The following is a 22,561-nucleotide window of genomic DNA, read 5'->3' as shown; positions in this document are numbered from 1 at the left end:
AAGAGTTGGTTAGAGATGATGACTCAGTTCTGGAATGTTGAGTTTGAAAAGTGTCTGTGGAATAACTAAGTGGAGATACCCTGACGATAATGGGACATTTGGACATGACGCCCAGGAGAAACAATCACCTGGGCTCAAGGTAAAGATTTGGAAGTCATTAAAATATAAATGGTCATTTATTCCCGTGGAGTAGATGGAAATACCTGGAAAAAGAGAAGAAGAGCCTTGGTAGAACATTATAGAGATGGAAAAAACAAAAACAGGTCATAACAGAGCCCGAGGAGGGGTGTGCAGACAAATAGGAAGAAGACCAGGGGAGTGTGGTGTCATGGAGTCCGAAGAAGGAAACGGTGGTGAACAGTCTTAGAAGGTTTAAGATATCCATGGGGTTTACAATGGGAATATTATAGGTGGCCTAGGGTGATTATGAAGTAGAGCGGCTGGGGTGGAAGTCAAGCTTTTAGTGGGTTGAGAAGTGAGTGGTAGGTAAGGAAATAAGGACAGTCAGGGTAGACAATTGTTTCAAGAAGTTTGGGTTTGAAGGGGAGGAGAGAGAGAGGGTGGCCACTGGAGGGGCCATGGATCTGACATGTTTGTTTGTTGTTTTTTAATATTTTTTTATTTCAGAGAGGAAGGGAGAGGGAGGAAGAAATAGTCCACTGAGCCAAAGCAGCTCAGCTGTTTTTTTACTTAAAATAAGAACAACATAGATTTTGATATTAGGCACATCTGGATTTGAATTTCTCCTCTGCCAGATGTGAGATGGGGAGTACAGGAAGTTTGGGTTTGAAGGGGAGGAGAGAGAGAGAGGGTGGCCACTGGAGGGGCCACGGATCTGACATTTCAGCTGTTTTTTTTTAAAAATATTTTTTTATTTCAGAGAGGAAGGGAGAGGGAGGAAGAAATTGAAACATCAGTGATGAGAGAGAATCACTGATTAACTGCCTCCTGCACGTCCCCTACTGCCGATTGAGCCCACAACCAGGCATGTGCCCTTGACTGGAATCGAACCCGGGACCCTTCAGTCTGCAGGCCGGGGCTCTATCCACTGAGCCAAAGCAGCTCAGCTGTTTTTTTAGTTAAGAACAACATAGATTTTGATATTAGGCACATCTGGATTTGAATTTCTCCTCTGCCAGATGTGAGATGGGGAGTACAGTGGTTGGGACATAGTAGGCTTTCAATAAATGTCTATTGAATGAGTCAACAAAACTCATTCATCTTCAGGGAGCTACAACTTTCTCATTTATAAAATGCTCAACTGACTACTTCATTGAAAGGCTTTAATGAAATAGAATCATTTTCTTTTTACCCTTGCGATTCCATTTATTCCTGGACTAGTCTTGTTTCAGTAAGCTTCTGAGCCTCTCCAAGTGTGTCTTAGGATACCTTCATGTAATCGATGTACATTGAGTTACATTATATTAATATTTGAGTTCATTATTTCATCACAATTTTTGTCAGGCCCTTCCTGTTCCCTTATGTTGTCTCAAGAATAAGTCACACACATACATCAGCCCAATAACTTTAAAGAGGTAGTCCTCAAACTAAACTTTGTGAGGCCCCCGAATCAGAATTTCTGGGAGTTGGGACCCAGAACGCTGCATTTAATGCCCCTGAGTACTTTGCTGGCGCGCAGAGTGTAAGAATCCTAGGTTTGTAATCATAGCCCCTGTCTCTTCAGTGCGTCTGGTAGCTTTGCATTCAGCAGTCGGAGATGCTTGGACTGCTGCCCCAGTGGAAGGTGTTCAGACTTATACGTCTTGATTTTTGAAAGACAAGCACTCACAGTTCTATGTGGTAGAGAAAAGGTATGAAGAAGTAGCAATTATGTGTTAAAAGAAATGTAGTTATTTTAGTTTATGCATTCCACAGCTATTTATTGAGCAACTGTGGTGAGTCAGAAGAGGGTGAGAAAGAGGAGAGACACATAGCACCCTATATTCTAGGCATTTTATCTGTATTGTGAGCTCATTTTCATGTGCTAGAAATACAAGGTTTGCTTACTCAGAGAGCCAGGAGCTATGTTGGCCAGTGAGGTTGGAAACAAAGCCTCAGTGTGAAAATCTCAGGTGTTTGCACAAGGGCATGGCGCACTCATGTGGCAACACGAAGATGCTGGATTCACAGGCGAAGGCCCAAAGTGGAATCCTTTGGTGTATGTTATATATCCTCCTGACAAATTAAGCACTCAGAGCTCTACATTGATTAGGGAAAAATAGCAACAAAGTTCCACACCCTCCCCTCCCAGCCATTTAACCATTCATTCAACAAGTATTGTCTGAATTCGTGCAACATGAAATGCACTGTGGTAGGTGCTGCAGGCAATGAGGAACAAAATCGACTTGGCTCTTGTTCTCATGGAGCCTCTTGGCCAATGAGGAGACAGATTAAGCAAAGACTCTCACAGATATTAGTTAATTTTTTTGGGGGGGGCGGGGAAAGAGCTTTGTTGAGATATAATTCGAGATGTAATTTACAAACCATACAACTCATCCATTTAAAGTGTAGAATTCGGTAGTTTTTAGTATATTCACAGAGTTGTGCAACCATCACATTTAATTGTGGGTCATTTTTATCACCCCCTAAAGAAAGCTCATACACTTTAGCAGCCATTCTTAAACCTCCTACCTTTCCAGTGCTTGGATAACTGGTCTACTTTCTGTCTAGATTTGCCAATCCTGGACATTTCATACAAATGGAATCATATGATATGTGGTATTTTGTGACTGGCTTCTTTCATGTAGCATGATGTTTTCGAAGTAGCTGGTATTTGTTTGTGTAGATTAATCTTAGTTCATGTCTGGGATTTCAAACTTTTTCTGTGAATGGCCAGGTAATAAATATTCTAGTTTTTGAGGTCTGTATGGTCTCTGTCACAACTACTAATTTAGCATGAAAGTAGCTACAGACAGCATATAAACAAATAAATGTCCCTGTGTTTCAACAAAACTTTATTTACAAAAATAGACAGTAGACCAGATATAGCCTTTGGGTTAGTGTATTGACCTCTGATCCATGTCAGTATAAGTAGTTCATTCTTCTGAGAGCTCTGTGAAGTTATTATCCCCATTTTACAGATAAGACTGAGGCACATTGCTAGTAAGTGGTTGATACAGGATCAAACCCAGATAGTCTGGCTCTAGACCCAGTGATTACAAGTTGAGGCAAGTCCGAAATACGGGGCAGAAATCCATGATTCTATGAAAGCAAATAACGAAGACACATTGACTTAGGTTTGCTTCAGGATGCAACATGAGCTGAGACCTAAGCAAAAGGAGAAGTTAACCAGGTGAAGGGAGGGTGGAAAGGGCGGTACAAATGGTTGTGGCAGAGGGAGCATAGCTTGTAAAGGCCTTGAGAGAAGATAGAGTGACCGGAGTCGAGGGTTCCAGGGAGAGTGGTGTGTGCGGAGGCCAGTGTGATGCTCCTGTGTGGACCACGCAAGACCTAAAGGTTGTTAGGGATTTTGCTCTTGATCCAGAGCAGAGAGAACCATGAAGGGGTGGGAAGGATAATATGTTCATATTTATTGATTGAAGTAGAAAACAGATTGAAGGGGGTGGAGCAGACCTAGTTGGCCATGGAAGTGGCCCAGGACAGAGCGGATGGTGGGGTGGGCAGGAGGGCTGGGGGAGAAGAGAGGTGTAGAGGAGGAAGTGGATATTAGAGCATTGTGGAGGCAAGTTTGGCAGGATTTGGAGCTAGGCTGTACTTGGGGATGATAAACGACGGTGGTGTCGAATCCTTAAGATGGAACCATGAGAGAGGATGGTTTAGGGAGTGGTAGGGAAGTAGAGTTTGATTTTAGCCCTGGAATGCTGAGTTTGGCAATATGGGTTTTCTGGGGGAAATATGTAAAATAAAAGGATTTAGAGGTTGCATACTGTGTTTTTCAAATTATGTTAGCTAGGACTTACCTTCTAAAACACTTTTCTGGTTCAGTAAACTGGATCTCAGTCTTGGTATTACAGTATTTATTTTTCTTGCTTGCTTGCTTGCTTGTTTGCTCAGGATTGGTTGCAAAAAATTGTATCATAAATTGTCCCCCTGCTTTCTCGGTTAGTTAATAGTCTCCTGTAGTTAAATAACAGGCCTTTTCCTGTTTATTCTTCAAATATTTTATGGTGTGTGTGTGTGTGTGTGTGTGTGTGTGTGTGCCTGCATGATTTTATTCCCTTATTTTGTCTTTTCATTTATTTCTGTTTATCATCATCTCCATGAGAAAAAATATAAGAGGTGGCCTTTTTTCTTTTAGTTCCCTTTCTTCTTCAGCTTCTTTGGAATGGCTGTTGGAGCACATATCTAAAAATGGGTAGCATTATCCTCTGAATTTAGTTGTCCTTACCATTGTCTGTCCCAGCTAACAATGAGTTGGCAGTAGTGTTTTAGGGAATGGCAACAGTGTCTCATTAGTATGCACTCTTTTATTCAAGACATTTTACTAGTTAAAGAAATTGCTCAGGAGTTGTTTAAACGAGGATTAGAGTAAGACATAGGCCGAGTAACTGTTGCCAATACATTCTTCTCCACCATACAATAACAAGTCAGTTTGATCCTCCACACTTTCAATATTTACTAATCTTTGAATCAGCAAATATTTATTTCGTATCTCTTCTCTACTTGGCATTGTGTTCAGGGGAAGCAAAAAAGCCAAAACATAGATGTTTAAGGTTCATACACTCAGTAGGAGAGAAACCACATGCAGGTATGTGACTATAGTACATGAGCAGCAAGTGGTAATTACCATAAGATAGAAACAAAGTGTTGGGCTGTATACATAGCTACCGTTTAATAAAAACACAGAGAGAATAACAGCAAACATACTATTTTTACAACTTGCTCTTTTCCACTTAATATATCCACATCAGCGCATATATATCTACTTGGTTCTTTTTACTGGCTAGAGTTTTTCATTCTTAACATGCTTAATCTAGAAGGATGCACAGGAAATTGTTAATTAATATCTCTGTGGGAAAAAAGAGAGGCATGGGGAAGGTTAAGAATAACTTTTAATTTCTCTTACTGTTTGAAAAAATGTTTTATGAGCATTATGTATTACTTTCTAATACAAATCCTATATAATAAAGAGGTAATATGCAAATTGACCCTAATTCCATCATGCTGTCACAAGATGGCTGCACCCACAGTAGAGGCAGGGTTCCCATAATGAGCCATAAAGAGTGATCAGCAGGGACCTGAGGCTGTGTGGCACTGGGCTGGGGCAGGGGATCTGAGGCTACGCTCCCTACCCAGTGGGTCTTGATGGGGGCCCTGAAGCTGCATCCCCCACCTGGTGGGGCTTGACGGGGGACCTGAGGCTGCGCCCCCTGCCTGGTGGGGTTTGATGGGGGTGGGGCTGGCCAGGTCTGGATCTTGCCCAATGGGCGTGGGACTGACCGGGTCTGGGTCTCACGCAATTTTGAGGCACACATGGGTGGGCGGGGACTTGACTCTGGGTCCCATGGTGCGCCCCAGACTCTGACAGGAGGAAGATTTTCATATACATTTTATTAATTTTCTTTCATCTCTAACACTTCTATTATAGAGAAAGGGCAAATAGGAATATTAAAATATTTCCTCTAATTAATTCCCTTTTAATGTGCACGAATTTTGTGCACCAGGCCACTAGTCTATATGTATATATAAAAGCCTAAGTGACTGTTAGGACCGGTTGCTATGATGACACACTGACCACCACAGGGCAGACACTCAATGCAGGAGCTGCCCTCTGGTGGTCAGTGCTCTCCCACAGCCAACCTCCCATGGTCCCTTCCGCCCGGCTGGCCGGCCCTGATTGGCCCTAATTGGCCCTAATTGGCTCGATCACCAGGCAGGTCAAGGGACCCCACCTGTGCATGAATTTGTGCACTGGGCTTCTAGTAATAGATAAAAATCCAGCAAAGTATTGTGGGAAGCCAGAGCCAGAAGAGATTATTTCTACTTCATTGGAGGAAAGGGGACATTGGAACAGGATATGTCTTCTTTTAACAAATATTGATTGAATGTCCACCAAGTGCACTGTGCTGGGGTTTCTGTGAATGCAGAGGGAAATGGGAGGATTGGCCATTCCAGAGGCTTTGTAACAAGGCAATGCAGAAAAAGGGAAGCTTACTTGGGGCATTGTAGTGTTACTGATGGTAGGTTTCTTGGATTCCCCAAAATAGAAATCAAGAAGAAACCCTAGAGACATTTCCTGACAGATTTTATTAAGCTCATGCTGGAGCACCAGGGACGCAGCACAGAGGAAAGGAAGGCCCTCTGAACTGGCTTGGGGCAGGCTCTGTTTGACTGCTTTTATAAGTTGGAGACAAAGCAGGCTTGGGTGAAAAGGCCAGTTTATTAAAAGGCAGGCTTGCAGAATTTTCCACTTTAGGGTCTGGGTGACTTCCTGTGGATGAAAAGGGACCACATACTCAACCTGACAAGCTCAGGGAGGCCTGTGTGGTGGCCTTACAAACTCACAGACCTAAAATAACCATAAAGGATAGTCCGAAATTAACACTTTTTAACTAAAAGCAGTTTATGGTGGATAGTCATGTCCTAGGCTGGTATCTTCCCTGACAAAGATCGATCTTTATCTTAACTGGGCCTGTCTATTGTCTTTTTGCATCTATGTTAACATATCTTTGGAATGTCAAAGTAATATTCTTTTTACTGGACCCTTCAAAGCACAGGCACCACTCTACAGAGACCACAAACCCTTAAGTGTTATTGAGTTAATTGTGGATTATTATCCTACTAGAGGCCCTGCACCTTCTCTAATCTGGGACCCCCCGGGGGATGTCTGACTCCCTGGGATTGGGCCTAAACTGGTAGTCGGACATCCCTCTCGCAATCTGGGACCGCTGGCTCCTAACTGCTCACCTGACTGCCGCCTGCCTGATCGCCCCTAACCACTTTGCCTCCCTGCCTTATCGCCCCTAACTGCCTCTGCTTTGGCCCCGCCCCCATGGCTTTGTCCGAAGACATCTGGTCTAATTAGCATATTACCCTTTTATTAGTATAGATATTGACTTATATAAAAGAAGTATGTATGCCTATCATTTTACTTTTTTATTCAACCCCAGAGGTTTCCACTTTCTCCTGCCTCCCTAATCTATCATCAGTGTATTTCATAAATCCCACTTACATCTCCTCTTTTGATTGTAATGTGAAAGTAAGGTGCAAAACTGCCTCTCCCCAAAGCATTTTCTCAGTCTGATGAGATTTTGCTTCCCACCAGTTGTCAACAAGTGGCTCAAATAAACTGACAAAAGTTCTTCACAGGTTAGAATGTTTCTTAAGTTGATATTCCTTTCCCAGCTGTGTGGCCTGGTGACTATGAGGGGTCAGATCTCGATCAACTGCGAATGAGGGTCAGTAGTTTAAGAAGGCAGTTAGAAGGGGGATAAACTCAGCTACCTCTGCGTTTTGAGCAGAGGGGCGGTGACATTTTTGCGGTCCAGTGCTGCTATATTTATCTGGTGTCCTTGGGGCCCTGGGCCCCGGTCCCTATGCTGTCTCGGGAGGTTTCTAGTTTGGCTAGAGAAATATGATATGAGCCAATAAAGGATAGAAGTAGAGCAGTCATGGGAGATGAGTCAGAAACCTGTAGGTTGGAGTCAAATTACGAATGACCTAGAATGTTAGGCTAAGAATTAATAGCTTATTCAATAAGAATTAGGAAGTGATCACAGACTTTAATGAGAGTGAAAGGTCAAAGGACTAAATCTGGGCCACGTGCAGTAAACCTGTTATCAATGACCTGATAATAGAAAGGGAAGAAGAGAAATTCCTGGATAGAAGGAGGTTGTAAAGCTACTTCAGGGACCCTATGCAGTAGGGAACATTCTTGTAGAAGCTGCATCATAATAACACATCGTTCCGTGTTTAAGTGACAATGTCAACTAGAGATTCTCATGCCTGGGTAACTACTTGTGAACTCTTACTGCCAGGGGGGACGACTGGCGTCAACATCTCAGATGCGCTTCTGTGAAACTGGACCTTTCTGGACCCAGCAGCCATGGTAGTTTTATAATGAGCTTTGTAATGAACTTAAAATTCATACTCTTTAATGACACTTAACCCAGTGTTTTCATTTAAGTTCCCTTCCAGCTAACAATAGGAGTTGCCAGCTCATAAAAGGCAGATTGAATAAGAACAGAGTCAGGGATTAACTGTATTTTTATGGTAATGGCACGTAGAGAAAATCTTTGCCTTCCATGACTCATTTCTCAAATTCAGTCAGATATTTTCTAAGAATGATTATGAAGGATACTTATATGGGCCCAAGTAAAATTCACCTAGTATATTCCCTACATTATATGTATTTTATATTTGTCTTAAAAATGAGGATGTAGAATATCTCATTCTCTATTTCTTGACATTTTAAGAAACTCATCGTTATAATAGATTTTGTTATCTCCGTACTGCTGACTAAAAGGTTCTATACTTTGCATGCCATTTTAAGAAGAGTTTTATTATTTTATTAGAAAGTAATCCTGGAAGTTAAAAAATAAAATCCAACCATTGAAAAAAACCCTCTCTCATTTAAATTAAGATGCTTTATATAAGCATAACCAATGGACATAAGACACTGGGATCAGACTTTGAAAAAGAACAAAAGGTTACTTATTAGGGGAGCTATTTGGCTGTGGTTCCTGCTGGATTAATACTGCTTTTCAGGGATAAGCCAGTATGAAAATGAGAGAAGTGCGTCAAGGGTAAATGAAGCGGGACATTCAGGACCACTTAATTGAGCTGCTACAAAGGTGTTTAATTGTACCTGGGACATCTTTGTTTGCCATTAGCAAAGGGCCCTTGTTGCATTTGAAGGGTTCTTATTTCCAGGATGACGAGGCGTTATGTTTGGACAATGAGTTAGTTAAAAGCCCCGAGTTTCCTTTCTAAACCCTTTCCTGGAGGTTTCATTAGTGCACTGTTTCCTTTGCTAACTGGAACGAACCGGATGGGGATTTGATCTGACGGCGCCTCTTAGTGTTTTTTCCCTTAGATTTTAATCAAATTAGGACAGGAATAGCTTATGGTTTCCATTGGAAACATTTTTTATTTATTTTATTATTTAAAAAAATACGTTTTTATTGATTTCAGAGAGGAAGGGAGAGGGAGAGAAAGATCGAAACATCAGTGATGAGAGAGAATCATTGATCAGCTGCCTCCTGCACACCCCCCACTGGGGAGCAAGCCCACAACCCAGGCATGTGCCCTTGACTGGAATTGAACCCGGAACCCTTCCGTCCACAGGCTGAAACTCTATACACTGAGCCAAACCTTTGTCTCGCGCTAACATTTTGAATCATCGGACAAAATTGTGGTATTTGTAATTCTCTTATTAAGTGAAATTTATATAGAACAGAAATAACTCTGAAAAGCCTAAACTACCCAGTTGGTTTGTCAGAACTGAATTCAGTCCAGCTAACCATTATTGAGCACCCTACAAGGTATAAGTCACTGAGCTGTCACTAATTTAAATTGGTAATACAGAAAAAATGAAATGGGTTTAGAAAGAAAAAAAGAGATCCAATGAGGCAAAGTACAGTTTTAATATCTAATCAGTCACTATGCTTCCTAAACAATCGCAGACACCCTACAATTCCATTTACTCAGATTCTCTTCTGTCCTCAACCTGAAGTCTCATCAGATTCAAAAAAAATGTGAGAACTCAAATTAGTGTCCTACCAACTATCTCAGTCTATTACAACCGTGTTAGTGCTGGATGGAGATTTGTAAGGGAAAATGAAGCTCTGATATGTTCAAATGGTTTCTGGGCTTCTTGTTTGATAACGGCTGTTGTCCTTTTTGAAATAGCTGAGCAGGAAGACACTCAGAAGAGAACCTTCACCTGCTGGATAAACTCGCAGTTGGCAAAGGTGAGGGAAAAAAGAGCAAATTCAGCTCTGCATTTATGTAAGTTACTTCTCCTACTCTGTCAGTTTGGGTCACAAAAATGGCATTGGTGACATGTAAAAGGCTGAAAGAATGTGTTGAATGTCCCCTTGATCTTGTTTTCACATATGTGTTATTCTTTCCTAACACACAAAAAAGGCGCACTTTTGTTAAGGACATGGGAGAAGGTGCTATAAAAATATTTAAAGCAACAACAAATCTGTTATCAAATGAAATGAAAAGAATTATGATTCATATAAATTGAGTGCTATGTATTAGACACTGTCCTACATTATTCAAATGTACTGGCGCTCTTTGGCTTACAGGGTTTTGTCCCAACAAACCTATTATTAGTTGAACATATTGTGTCAAAAATTAATACACACCTAACCTAGCAAACATCATAGCCTGCCTAGCCCACTTTATTATCTATTTATTTATTTCTCACATGAAGATATTGATTTTAGAGAGAGGAAGTTGGGCTGGGGGGAGAGAAAGGAACATTGATGTGAGAGAGAAATATTGGTTGATTATCTCCCTTACACGACCCGGCCAGGGATCAAACCCACAACCCTGGTATGTGCCTTGACCGGGAATCGAACCCACCGCCTTTCAGGGTACAGGATGATGCTCCAAGCAACAGAACCACACTGGCCAGGGCGCCTAGCCCACTTTAAATGTGCTTAGAATACTTACATTCACCTTCAGTTGGGCAAAGTCATCTAACACAAGGAATGCACTGTGTAGTGTCAGTTGTTTACCTTCCTGATCGCAGAGCTGACTGGGAGCTGTGACTGCCGCTGTCCAGCATCAGGAGAGCGTTTCATACCGCATATGGCTAGTTGGGAGAAGATCAAAAGTCTAAATCTGAGAGACGGTTTCTACTGAATGTGTCTCAGAGATAGTGTTATTCCTGTTTGCAGAGCAAGGAAGAAAAGGCACAGAGAACTAAGGTCCCAGAGCTTAAAAGTGATGGTGCTGGGATACAAATTCCAGGCAGAGTGGACCCAGAGGCCTTGATCTTAATCACTGGGCTGTTCTGTCTCTCAGAGATGCCAAGTGCCTGGAATGGCCTGCAAACAAAAATGAATGAGCTTCCTCTCACAGGCTGCCTGTCCCAACACCATGCTCTTAATTCTAAAAAGGGTAAATTCATAAACAGGTTACTCTGGAAATGTAATCCGCTTCCCAAGTGGGTCACCGTTGGCTGACTGTAAATGTCTTGAACGCCACCTCTACCCACAGTTGTTAAGCGCTCAGTGGAAGCTGAAAAGAGTGTTTGTGACTAGAAATTTGCCACAAGATAACTTAAGTTCCCTGCGTTTCTTATCATGTTTTGATAGGGAACGTTGTGTGTTCTCTGTCACTCTGTTGATTAAGAAGAATGTCACTACCGATCCCTAGCGTTTGCAAAGACACGATGCATATTTATGAGATTCTTACAGGTACTGTGTTTTCGGACCGAAGTGTGAGATGATTTTTCTTGTGACCTTTTGCAGCACACTCCTCCCTCCGTTATATCAGACCTATTCACAGACATTCAAAAGGGGCATGTCCTCCTGGACCTCTTAGAAGTACTCTCAGGACAGCAGTTGGTAAGCTCTTAAAGTGACATTAAGGAACTTTTGTTGACTTTTAAAATAAAACATTTCTGAGTCATATATTTTGCTTGAATTTCACAGCCTCGAGATAAAGGATCTAATACATTCCAGTGTAGACTCAATATAGAACATGCCCTGACATTCCTAAAAAGCCGATCGGTGAGTATGAATTTCACCTGGAGACTCATTGGAGAGGTTAATACTGTGGAATATTTTCTCCTTTTCATCTGCCTTTTTTCTTTCCCAGATTAAGCTCATCAATATTCACGTTGCTGATATTATAGAGGGAAACCCATCCATTATTCTTGGCCTGATTTGGATAATAATACTGCACTTTCATGTAAGTAGTTTGACGATACGAAAATTGTTTCTGTTCTAATCACCACGATATGAAATCAGCGTAATGCAATGAGGTTGGTTTGATGCCAGATTTAGTCCTGAGCTTCCTCCAGAACTAGGACACCGGGAAACCTTGCCGGGTGGAAAACAGATAGCAGCCCTTTTGCCATTTTTGTTCTTTTTCAATTGAAAATTGAAAGCTGCGTTATCGATGAGATCAGCACCAGTCTGAATAGACGTGTCATGGTAAATTATTGCTCATTATCCTTTATTTCCTTTGGTGGGAAAGAGAGTAGAAAGCTCCTGGAGTAAATGCTTGAAAACGAACTCACTAAACTTTGTAAAGTCTCCCTCTTGTTGAAGACCTTTGTCCAGACTAATAATCCTGCAACATCCAGTTCTGTCGCAAGACTAACTCATAGATGTATTTCATTCTACAAGTACTAGTATTTTTGAGCACCAACTATGTGCTAGTTTTTGTGCTTAGACACCAAGAAAATAACTGTGAATAAGACAGTGAGAGTCCTGGCTTTCTGACACTTAACTCTTTCAGATTTGGGACTCTGAATTAGTGCAGGTTTTCTAGAAAGTTCCAGGATTACTTTAAAAATAACTTAAAAATTTGTTGTGGGTAACAAATGCTTATTTTAGAAAATAACATGACTTATGTAACATTTAAAACATGTGAAATGAGACTAGCACGTCTGGATACCTACATTTGTAGTTATTATAGAATAATATGCATGAGGATGATGAAAAGTAAATTTAGGATTGTGGTTTTCTCCCTCTTGGAAATGAAATTGGAGAGGGAAAGACAGAAGGCTTAAAGTGTAGCTGTGTTGTATTGCTTTAAAAAATGTGAGACAAATGTGATAAAATGTTAAAATTTGATAATTCATAGACATTTATATGATTTCTTCATGCTTTCCACGGTATTTGAAATATAATTTAAAATGTCAGTGTAGATAATAAGAAGAGAAAAAGTATCTTTAATTCCACTATTCATAGATAACCACTCTAAGTAATTTATTGTACAGTCTTCATGATATATGCAGCAATAATTAATATATATATTCATATATTATAGGGTATGCTAAAAATGTATATATACTTTAACAGCTGATAGCTCAATTTTGAAAATGAAGTGTATTTTAATAAACACTGCCTTTATAATTACTCAAAGTGTGTGTATACATTTTTTGGGACACTCTACAAATCTTTAAAAAATAGGGTCATACTCTTCATATTTTTCAACCTGTTCTAATATCCTTCTGAACTTATGCATTTCTTAATGGAAGCATGGTATTCTATTTTAAAGTACGTATTTCATTAATGGACAGTCAGAATGCTCATATTTTTGTGTGTGATTGTAAGCAATCCCAAAAAGACTACCCTTATGATAAAACTTTTGCATACAATCTTAATTATTTCCAAGGGCCAAATTCCTAGAAGTGGAATTGCTGGGCAATAAGGTTTGCAAAACTAAAGCTTTAACTTCATATAAAGGGAAGTATAAGTGATTTCTCTTGCATACACCAGATCCTCTTTTGTGTGTGACTTACTTCACTTAACATCTTGGCTGTGAGATTCATGCTTTTGAAGCATGTACTGTTGATGGACATATCTTTTGTTGCCAGTTTTTAGCTGTTACGAATAAAGCTGCTAGGAACATTCTTGCGTAGGCCCTTTAGTGGTACAAGCCCTCATTTCTGTTGCATACACTATTCCAGGAATGGAGCCCTGGGCCTTAGGGCAAGTGATTGTCAGCTTTAGTAGGTGCTGCCAAATAGCTTTTCATATTTGTTCTCATTTATAGTGTCGCCATAGTCCTAATACTTGGGATTAAATTTTTATTTTAGCTATGCTGTTGTGTGTAATGAATTATAGAGTGTTAAAATATATTCTGGATATATCGTTGGCTATATATAAGCTGCAAATCTCTGACTCCGTGGCTTGCCTTTTTAATCTTTCAATGAACAGACATTCATAATTTCAATGTAGTTCAAATTTATCAACTTTTTTGTGTGTGACTGGTGCTTTTAAAAAATATATTATTATTGATTTCAGAGAGGAAGAGAGAGGGAGAGAGAGACAGAAACATCAATGATGAGAGAGAATCATTGATTGGCTGCCTCCTGCATATCCTCTACTGGGGATCAAGATCACGACCCAGGCATGTGTCCTGACTGGGAATTGAATCGTGATCTCCTGGTTCCTAGGTCTAGGCTCAACCACCGAGCCACGCCAGCTGGGCTTGGCTGAAGGTTTTGCCTCCATGCTGCTAGCTTATGCTCCTGTGTATGCTAACTATAATTATGTCTTCCTTAGATTGAGGAACTTGCCCAGACTCTTTCCTGCAATTCCAATCAACCTTCCCTGGACGATGTGAGTGTGGCGGAGTCAACCCCTACCTCAAGTCCTCCTGCGAAGAAATGCTCCAAAGCCCAAAAGAGGTGGCAGATGTCTGCAAAGAAAGCTCTTCTCTTGTGGGCGCAGGAGCAGTGTGCCACGTAAGTAGTTTGCTATGACCAGAGGAGACACACAGGACAGTTGTACCCACCAACACAGAGTTGCTGACCTCTAGGTTTAAAATTCAGGCCAACTGGGGTAACACTACCGAACACTTCCCTCTCATAACACCACCCCCCTCCTCTCATAGTGTGTTTTCCAAATGTGGAAGTCCGTGAGCTCAGCCACCCCTGGTTTTGAGGACCAGGAGGTGGTATCATCTGGGTAACTTCACCTCACTGCCATCCACATGCGGAGGTGGCCTCTTTGTGCAGTTAAAGTGCTCTTCCAATCTCCTTGTCTTTGGGCACAATTCCCCTGTGCTTTGGGAAGGTGGACTTAGACTCCAAAAGTTTTACCACAGAAGGAGCTCTTAAAAAGTCAGGACTATGTCTTAATTGACTGTGCTTCCTTAGAACTTAAGCATAATGCAGCGGTTCTCAACCTGTGGGTCGCGACCCCTTTGGCGGTCGAAGGACCCTTTCACAGGAGGTCGCCTAAGACCATCCTGCATATCAGATATTTACATTACGATTCATAACAGTAGCAACATGACAGTTATGAAGTAGCAACGAAAATAATTTTATGGTTGGGTCACAACATGAGGAACTGTATTTAAAGGGCCAGAAGGTTGAGAACCACTGGCATAATGTGAGTTCATGGTAATGCTCCATAAATGTGCACTGAGTGGATGAATGAACAAATAAGTAACCAATTTATAAAATTACCTCCTGCAACTGTATATGACTACATTAAAAGACCACAGTTCCCATTGTTTAGAAACTCAGAGCTCAGGAAACAAAGAGACAAGAGAGTGTATGTTTTTAAAAAGTAGGGATGATGAAGGGAAGTTAGTGCTCATAATTTTGTTGTTGTTGTTTTTACACACAAAGAAAATTATTTTCTGCTCTGGGGAGACATTGCTTTTTCATTTTAACTAACTGCTGGGATGGAGTTAGAGAGAAATGAAGAATTAGGATGCAGGAGAACTCACCAGGAGAAGAGCTGGGGAGTTCCTTGTCACATCATAGCATTGTCTGCATAAATAGAGGCATAAATGTGTTGCTAATAAGCCCTTTCAGAGAATGCGGGCTTCTGAGTAATTCCTTCCTAATGAAAGACGGAGACATTAATTTCTGCCTTCAGCTTTACCTCTGTTCTGTGAGGCACCCAAGCATGCATATCTTATAGGTTATAAATATTAATCAAACTTTTTCTTGAACCTTCTAGAGACCAATTTACTTCAGTTTTCTAAAATTTTTAAATCCCAAATATAGTATGTGGGGAAAAGCATTATTGCATCCTATTCAAATTTGTTTCATTTATGGATAACTGAAACCCTTTCAAAGTTCATGAATTTTACCACAGTTTATCTTTTCCCCATGTCCTCCCTTATTTTTCACCTATAGCATTTATGCTAAACTTATTAAGATGTAATAACTAATTCTTAAGTAATTCATCAAGAGTTTATCCTACTTTTGGCCATCCCTAGTGGTATTATTAGCTAACATTTATTTCAATGTTCTGCGATTCTCTAGGACTCACATGTATGACTGTGCTGTAAGAAACGCGTATCTTCCTATTTCCTAAGATCACTCGGGCCCCCATTTGAGACTTCTAAATGAGCCCGGATCCTTCCAGTCACCTTGGAGCCTGACCCCTGCCCTCTCTCAGACCTGGCAGCAACATGTTCTTTGTGGCATTGGTTTCTGCTCCTCAGTGCAGAGCTGACCTCATAGCCTGGTGCTTCATTGAGCACAGTGCCTGCCAGGCAGCACGGAGCTGGTGCGGGCCCCTCAGCACTCTGAAGGTGGCCTGGCCCTGCCTCCAGCCCCAGCCCCTGTCTCTTTAGCTGTCAATTCAGTTCAGTCTCACACTCGGAAGCCGAATACCTGGGTTTGAGTCATGGCTCCCAGCACTCTGACTGGTGACCGAAGACACTTGGTGTTTGAGTTTCCTCCCTCATAAAATGTGGGCAGTACTCACTCACTTCATAGGGTTATTAAGTTTGTTATAATAATTCTTTTTTTGACAGCATTTGGAACAATTTCTGGGCACAGTAGGGACCACATAGGCATTTGTTAAATGAGATAAAAAATCACTGACTACTATGTAGTTTCACATTCATAATTTAGGCTTTGTTTCTCAAGGAAAGCCCAGGTCATCTGAAGCAGACTGTTTCTTGAGTAGCTTTTACGATTTGATTTATACCTTAAATTAGCCCATTGAATTTTCTTGTGTTTTTTTATAGGATATTAAAGGAAACTATAGTTGTTCTGGAATTTTTCCTATACTTTGTAGGCAGCTATACTCTTTTATAATATCTTCATCTCTCGTCAAATACCAAATAACGGTTCCCTTGTCAGATACACATTAGTGACTGATGGAGTGATTTGAAATATATATAGTAAGCATCTTTCTATACCAGCTACCATTTGTGGGGTGACTCTACCATGATGGACAAGAGAAGTGCTCCCTAGTGGGGGGGAGCAGGTGAATAAATACAATTACAATTGGCGATAAGGTTGGGAAGGACTTAACGATGACTGGGAGTGACCAGGGTAGGAAGAGGGTCGCGTGTATCTTAGGTGGGTATAGAGCACTTTTCTGAGGAGGAGACCTTTGAGCTGGGCTTGCAGGAGAAGGCTTCAGGTGTACGGAGATCTGGGAGAAAGCTGCCTAGTAGCAGAAGGACTGAAAAGAGCATGACTATGGGGATGTAAAGTACAACATAGGAAATATAGTCAATAACATGTAATACCTATGTATGGTGCCAGGTGGGTTCTGGAAACAGGGGAACACTTTGTAAAGTATCTGATTATCTAAGCACTATTCTGTACACGTCAAAGTAATACAACATAATATTAAGTGTAAACTATAATTGCAAAATTTTTTTTTAAATAAACATTGACCAGATGTCATCCCCTCTCCCCCCCAAAAAGAAGAAGAATGTGACTGTAGAAAAGCAGGATGAGGCCAGTATGACTGCAATATTGCAAGGGAGGGGAGACATAGAGGGGGGAGAATTAAGCAGGGCAAAATCTTGTAGTGAGAAATGTTATTTTAAATACACTAACAAGCTACAAAGTTGTCCCCCCCCCCCAAATTTGTTATTGTGATAAAGTATACATAATATAAAACTTACCATTTTAAGTACGTAGTTTAATGGCATTAAGTACATCCATATTGTTGTGCAACCAAGACCACTGTCCAGCTCCAAACTTCTTGCATCCTGCTAAACTAAAGCTGTGATCTATTACACAACTTCCCCATTTCTCCCTCCCCTCAACCTCCGGCAACCAGTGGTCTACTTTTCTAATCCATGAATTTCACTATTCTCGGTGCCTTCAATGAATGGAACCATAAAGTATTTGTCCTTTTGTGGCTGGCTTATTTCACTCAGCATAACACCTTCAGAGTTCGTTCATGTTGTAGCATGTGTCAGAATGTCCTTCCTTTTTAGGGCGGAATAATACCCCATTGCATGTATACACCACATTTTGTTCGGCCCTTCACCTGTGATGACCAGTGTGAAGCAGAGGAGTGACAAGGTCTCCATATCCGATGAGCTACGGGCCATTATTGGTCTGGCACAGTATTTCATTTAGTTTGTTCCAATGAGAGATAAATTTTCCCCTGGTGAAAGGAACTTAACCGTATGTAGAGATTCTAAGTCAGTCTCGAGCCAACAGATTGTTGAATGAGGAACATTCAACTGAGTACCATTGGCGCATGAAGGCTTTGAGAGACACAGATTTCAGCCCCCTCCCCCCCCAGCTGATTCCGTAGGTCTGGGGCGGGGCCTGAGAATTAGCATTTCTAGCACTTGCAGCCTTGGTGCTGCTGCTGCTGCTGGTCCCGGGGTCACACTTAGAGAACCGATGTTCTGTACTATCGTGAGCCTCATCAAACTGGGCGTTTTACTTTAATTTGACCACAAGATTAAAATAAAATATTTCCCCAGGATGATTTATGATTCATTTGAGTCACTCAAATTTGTTTTAATTACTGTTGAAGAGAGTGGGGTGCTTTGACATATTCTTTTCAATAGTATAAGCCATGTTTTTGTCCCTTTGTGGTAGGTCTGAGTCTGTCAGTGTGACGGATTTCAAGTCAAGCTGGAGAAATGGGATGGCCTTTTTGGCCGTCATTCATGCCTTGCGGCCAGACCTCATTGACATGAAGAGTGTGGAGCAGAGATCCAACAAAGACAATCTGACAGAGGCCTTCAGAATCGCAGAACGAGAATTAAAAATCCCCCAATTGTTGAAACCAGAAGGTAAAGGCGCTTCTTTCTTTTTAAAACCACGTCCAGTGTGACGTTGATTTGAAGATGCTAATAACCGTATATAAGCGAACAGAGCAGCACTGTCTTTTAGTCCTGGAAAGTTGAACTTAAACACTTTGTTAAATTTCACGAAATTAAGAATTTCTACCAGTTAGTTAACCTCAGCTACGCTTTGCTTCCTCTCTCTCTGTACTGTACTCTTCACAGGGAAGCCTCCGTGTGCAGCTCACACTTAGGACAGTTAGGTTCATCTTCCTTGAGTTCTTTGGAATTCTTCTGCAAAGGAGGTGTGTCTGTTCTCCATTTGTTTATTTTATACAGCCCTTTATTTATGTCAGTATGGACTCATGGATATTTTATACTTTGGGTTGTATTCAATACCACTTTCTTGCTCAAATTAAAAGAATTTTCTTTTTAAAGCTCAAAGTTTTGGCCAGTGGGAGCTCGTTTAATTGGCTGCTGTACTCTTTTGACAAATCTCCACCAATATGGCATTTGCTTGTGTGTTTTGGGGCATGGCCTCACTTTTTGGCACTATAATCCTCCAGGCTTATCTTGTATATTTCCTTTTCCAGTCCTGGGGCCATTTCTCCAATGAGCCCTGGTTCCTTTTACTGGAGAATGGCATGAGAAACCAAGATCATGCTGCCATATGTGCTCATTCTTACGGGTACTTAGCCTTTTTGGACTGCATTTGTTTTCAGGAGTTGAATTAGGTGATACTTCTAAGTTCACAATGATTCCATTCTTCTTTATATCAGGTTTGTCATTAGCCTGGTCCCATGTTGCTTGTTATTAATTCTTCTTATGTTAACTTTTCCTCTCATTTCCTTTCTTTGCTTCCTTTTTTCCCCTTTCTTTGTCTTTTCTCTTTCCTTTTTGGCTTTTCATTATCCTTGAATTTTTTCCGTACTTTGTTCTAGTCCCTATTTCTTATTACTATATTTTTAATGCTTCCAGCATATTTAAAATTTTTTTTATTGAATTTCCTGGGATGATACCCTATATAATAAAAGCCTAATATGCTAAGTGTCTGACCGTTCGTTTGACCAGTCACTATGATGCACACTGACCACCAGCGGGCAGACGCTCTGACTGGTAGGTTAGCTTGCTGCTGGGGTCTGGCCGATCGGGACTGGGCGAGACGCGGTCTCTCCCTGGCCCTGATTGTGCATTGGTGGGGTTCCTTGGCCTGGCCTGCACCCTCTCGCAATCCACAGGCCAGGCTGGGGGACCCCACTGCGCACTGGGCCTCTAGTTGGTTAATAAAATTATATTGGTTTCAGGTATACAATTCTATAATACATCATCTGTATATTGTATTGTGTGTTCAAGTACCCAAAGTCATGTACTTTGATTTTCCAAATCTATATTATTAGCATAAAATACTTGGTTGTTAAAATAACTAGGCAACCAATGGAATAGATTATATAATAAAAACATATTTCCATTCTATGAATGATTGTCCATAATTCATTTTAAGTATCTTAAATATTAGATAAAAAATGTGAAATACATCATGATTATTTATGCAAACCAAATACCATAGTCATATTTGGATAAGGGAATTATCTTTTGACATAATTTGGTTAAAGCGTTTAATCATTATGCATACTTCATACAATGAGCAGTTTAAAAAAAATCCTAGTTAAGCCAGTATCAGCATTTTATGTATCTCTTTATTATATTTACATTTTTTTCACTAAAAGATAGAATAACTCGCCTCTTAGGGATCCTTCCTTTTATGAAACCCCAACCCCAGCTCTATTGATACCTTTGTATTCCTCCTGCCTTGAATTTTATTATTTGTGTAAAAATTAGATTTACTTGCTCCTTTAGCTGGCTTAGCGCACTTGTTGGGTCCATGCAGAGTGTGTAGTACTCCCAACCGTAAGCTCCTTGAGGGGACCATTTCTTAAGGCATCTAGAGCTACTCAACTGCCTGTCATCTGCGTGATGATTGATTAAAGGGATGAAACAAGGCCCTTAAGCTGTACAGTAGTCCCTCTTTGTGACTTGGTTGGATCTCTATAAATATTTTTTGAATTAAGTTTAACTGAATTAATAAACAGAAGAATATCTTTTTAATAATTTTCATTGATTGTTTTGGGAACATCCCAAAATTATGTGTATATTTTGTTTGACATATTGTAATCCCTTTTTTTGTGATTTTGTGATCTACCTAATTTATTCTATGTCTGGAAAAGTACAGCTAAGGAATTTATAATATTTTTATAAACTTTGTTTAATTCAGCATTTTCTAAATTTATTTCATCATGGACTCTGTCAATGAAGCATCAAACTTGGCCCATAGAAGGCTCTCAGTGAATATATTTGTTCCATGAATGAACGAATAATAACGTGTGTCTGTCTTTTTAAAAAATACGTCTTTATTGACTATAGAGAGAGGAAGGGAGAGGGAGTGAGGGATAGAAGCATCAGTGATGATAGAGAATCATTAATCAGCTGCATTCTACACACCCCCTACTGGGGATCGAGCCTGCAACCCGGGCATGTGCCCTGACCGGGAATTGAACTGCAAACTCCTGATTCATGGGTCAATGCTCAGTCACTGAGCCACACCAGCCAGGCTCTTGTGGACATATTTTCAACACGTCTTTCGTACACTATGTACTTTTGGGAAAGTTTACTGAATACATGCTGAGACCAGTGTGTCAGGAAAGGATTCCAGTTGCTTTATGTTGCTACCCTCCTGGGGGAGTTTCTGTACTGTGTCTCTGGAAAGCGGAAGGCTTTCTTTTCTCCTTTCCACCCTCCCTCACTGCTTACGCTCCCATCCGTACAACATGCATAGTAGTCATTGAGGCTGTGCATGTACTGCTGCCAGGAGTCAGCTGAGCTCTGTTTGGCTCTAGACCTAAGTCCTTACCACTGCTGTCTTGGAGCAAGGGCGAGTGGCCAGAGATGGCATGGCTGGTTGACTACTTTGGTTCATTTCAAGGCTGTTTATGGCATAGCCTGTCTTGAGTGTTAATAACAGAGAACGACATCGATAGCTAAGTGATAGTGTGGCATGCCTTGCAGATGTGGATGTTGTCGATCCCGATGAAAAGTCGATCATGACCTATGTGGCGCAGTTTCTACAGTATTCAAAGGATGCACCTGGGACTGGAGATACAGCTCAGGTATGTCTTTATAAGTACAAATCAAGCTCGTTTTTGTCATACCCTACTAATGGTTTAATTTTTAAAATTGAGCTTAAATTTGCATATTGAACTTAAATGTTCAGCTTTGAGTTTTGACAAATCTATATACCTACATAAACCATACTCTAATCATAATGTAACATATTTCCGTGACCCAGAATGTTCCATTGTCTCTCTTTCCTGTCTGTAGTCCGCACCCCAGGCAACCAGTATTCCAATTTCTTTCACTGTAGAGTAGTTTTGCCAGTGTTTTTGTGTCCCGTCCCCCCCCACTCATATATGTAGTTGAATGAACAAACTGAACTGTCAAGCTAAATAGAGACAGACTCATAGACTGAGAGCAGGAAGACAGATCTGGGGTAGGGTCGGGTTGAGGGATTGAGCAAAAAAGAAAAAAAAAAAGAGAACTCATGGACATGGACAACAGTGTGGTGATTTTGGGGGTGGAGGGTGTGGGTGGGGGTGGAAGAGGACATAGCGGGGATAAATGGTGGTGGAAAAAATGAAGAGAGTTTATTTGAGCCAGGCTGATGACATATATCAGGAAGTAAGATCTCAAATGCTCTTACCTGTTCTTTTTTTTTTTAGTTAAAAGTGGTAATTTATTAAACAGTGATGAATTGCCTAAAACAGCTTTAGATAGGCACTATATAGTACATATTAAGTTAGCAGGCTTTTTAAAAACTCTAGCACTATCAAATTTTTGTCTGTTGTAACTTTTAACAGTTTTATTGAGATGCAATTTACACATCATAAAATTAAACCATGTA

The 22,561-nt window shown here is 40.7% G+C and overlaps 1 protein-coding gene across 1 annotated transcript in view; it reads left to right on the top strand.

The window, feature by feature from the left end:
* The window catches only part of SYNE2 (spectrin repeat containing, nuclear envelope 2), a 257,316-nt gene that overhangs the window by 12,472 nt on the left and 222,283 nt on the right, over positions 1–22,561 (top strand). The window contains exons 2-8 of the mRNA XM_006756713.2: positions 9,811–9,872; positions 11,388–11,483; positions 11,571–11,648; positions 11,737–11,829; positions 14,157–14,338; positions 18,419–18,615; positions 21,670–21,770. Coding sequence (XP_006756776.1) covers positions 9,811–9,872; positions 11,388–11,483; positions 11,571–11,648; positions 11,737–11,829; positions 14,157–14,338; positions 18,419–18,615; positions 21,670–21,770 — 809 coding nt within the window. The remainder of the gene's footprint in view (positions 1–9,810; positions 9,873–11,387; positions 11,484–11,570; positions 11,649–11,736; positions 11,830–14,156; positions 14,339–18,418; positions 18,616–21,669; positions 21,771–22,561) is intronic.

This window comes from Myotis davidii, unplaced genomic scaffold (assembly GCF_000327345.1).
Source record: "Myotis davidii unplaced genomic scaffold, ASM32734v1 scaffold474, whole genome shotgun sequence".
Taxonomy (NCBI): domain Eukaryota; kingdom Metazoa; phylum Chordata; class Mammalia; order Chiroptera; family Vespertilionidae; genus Myotis; species Myotis davidii.
This window is presented reverse-complemented; position numbering and strand designations above follow the sequence as displayed.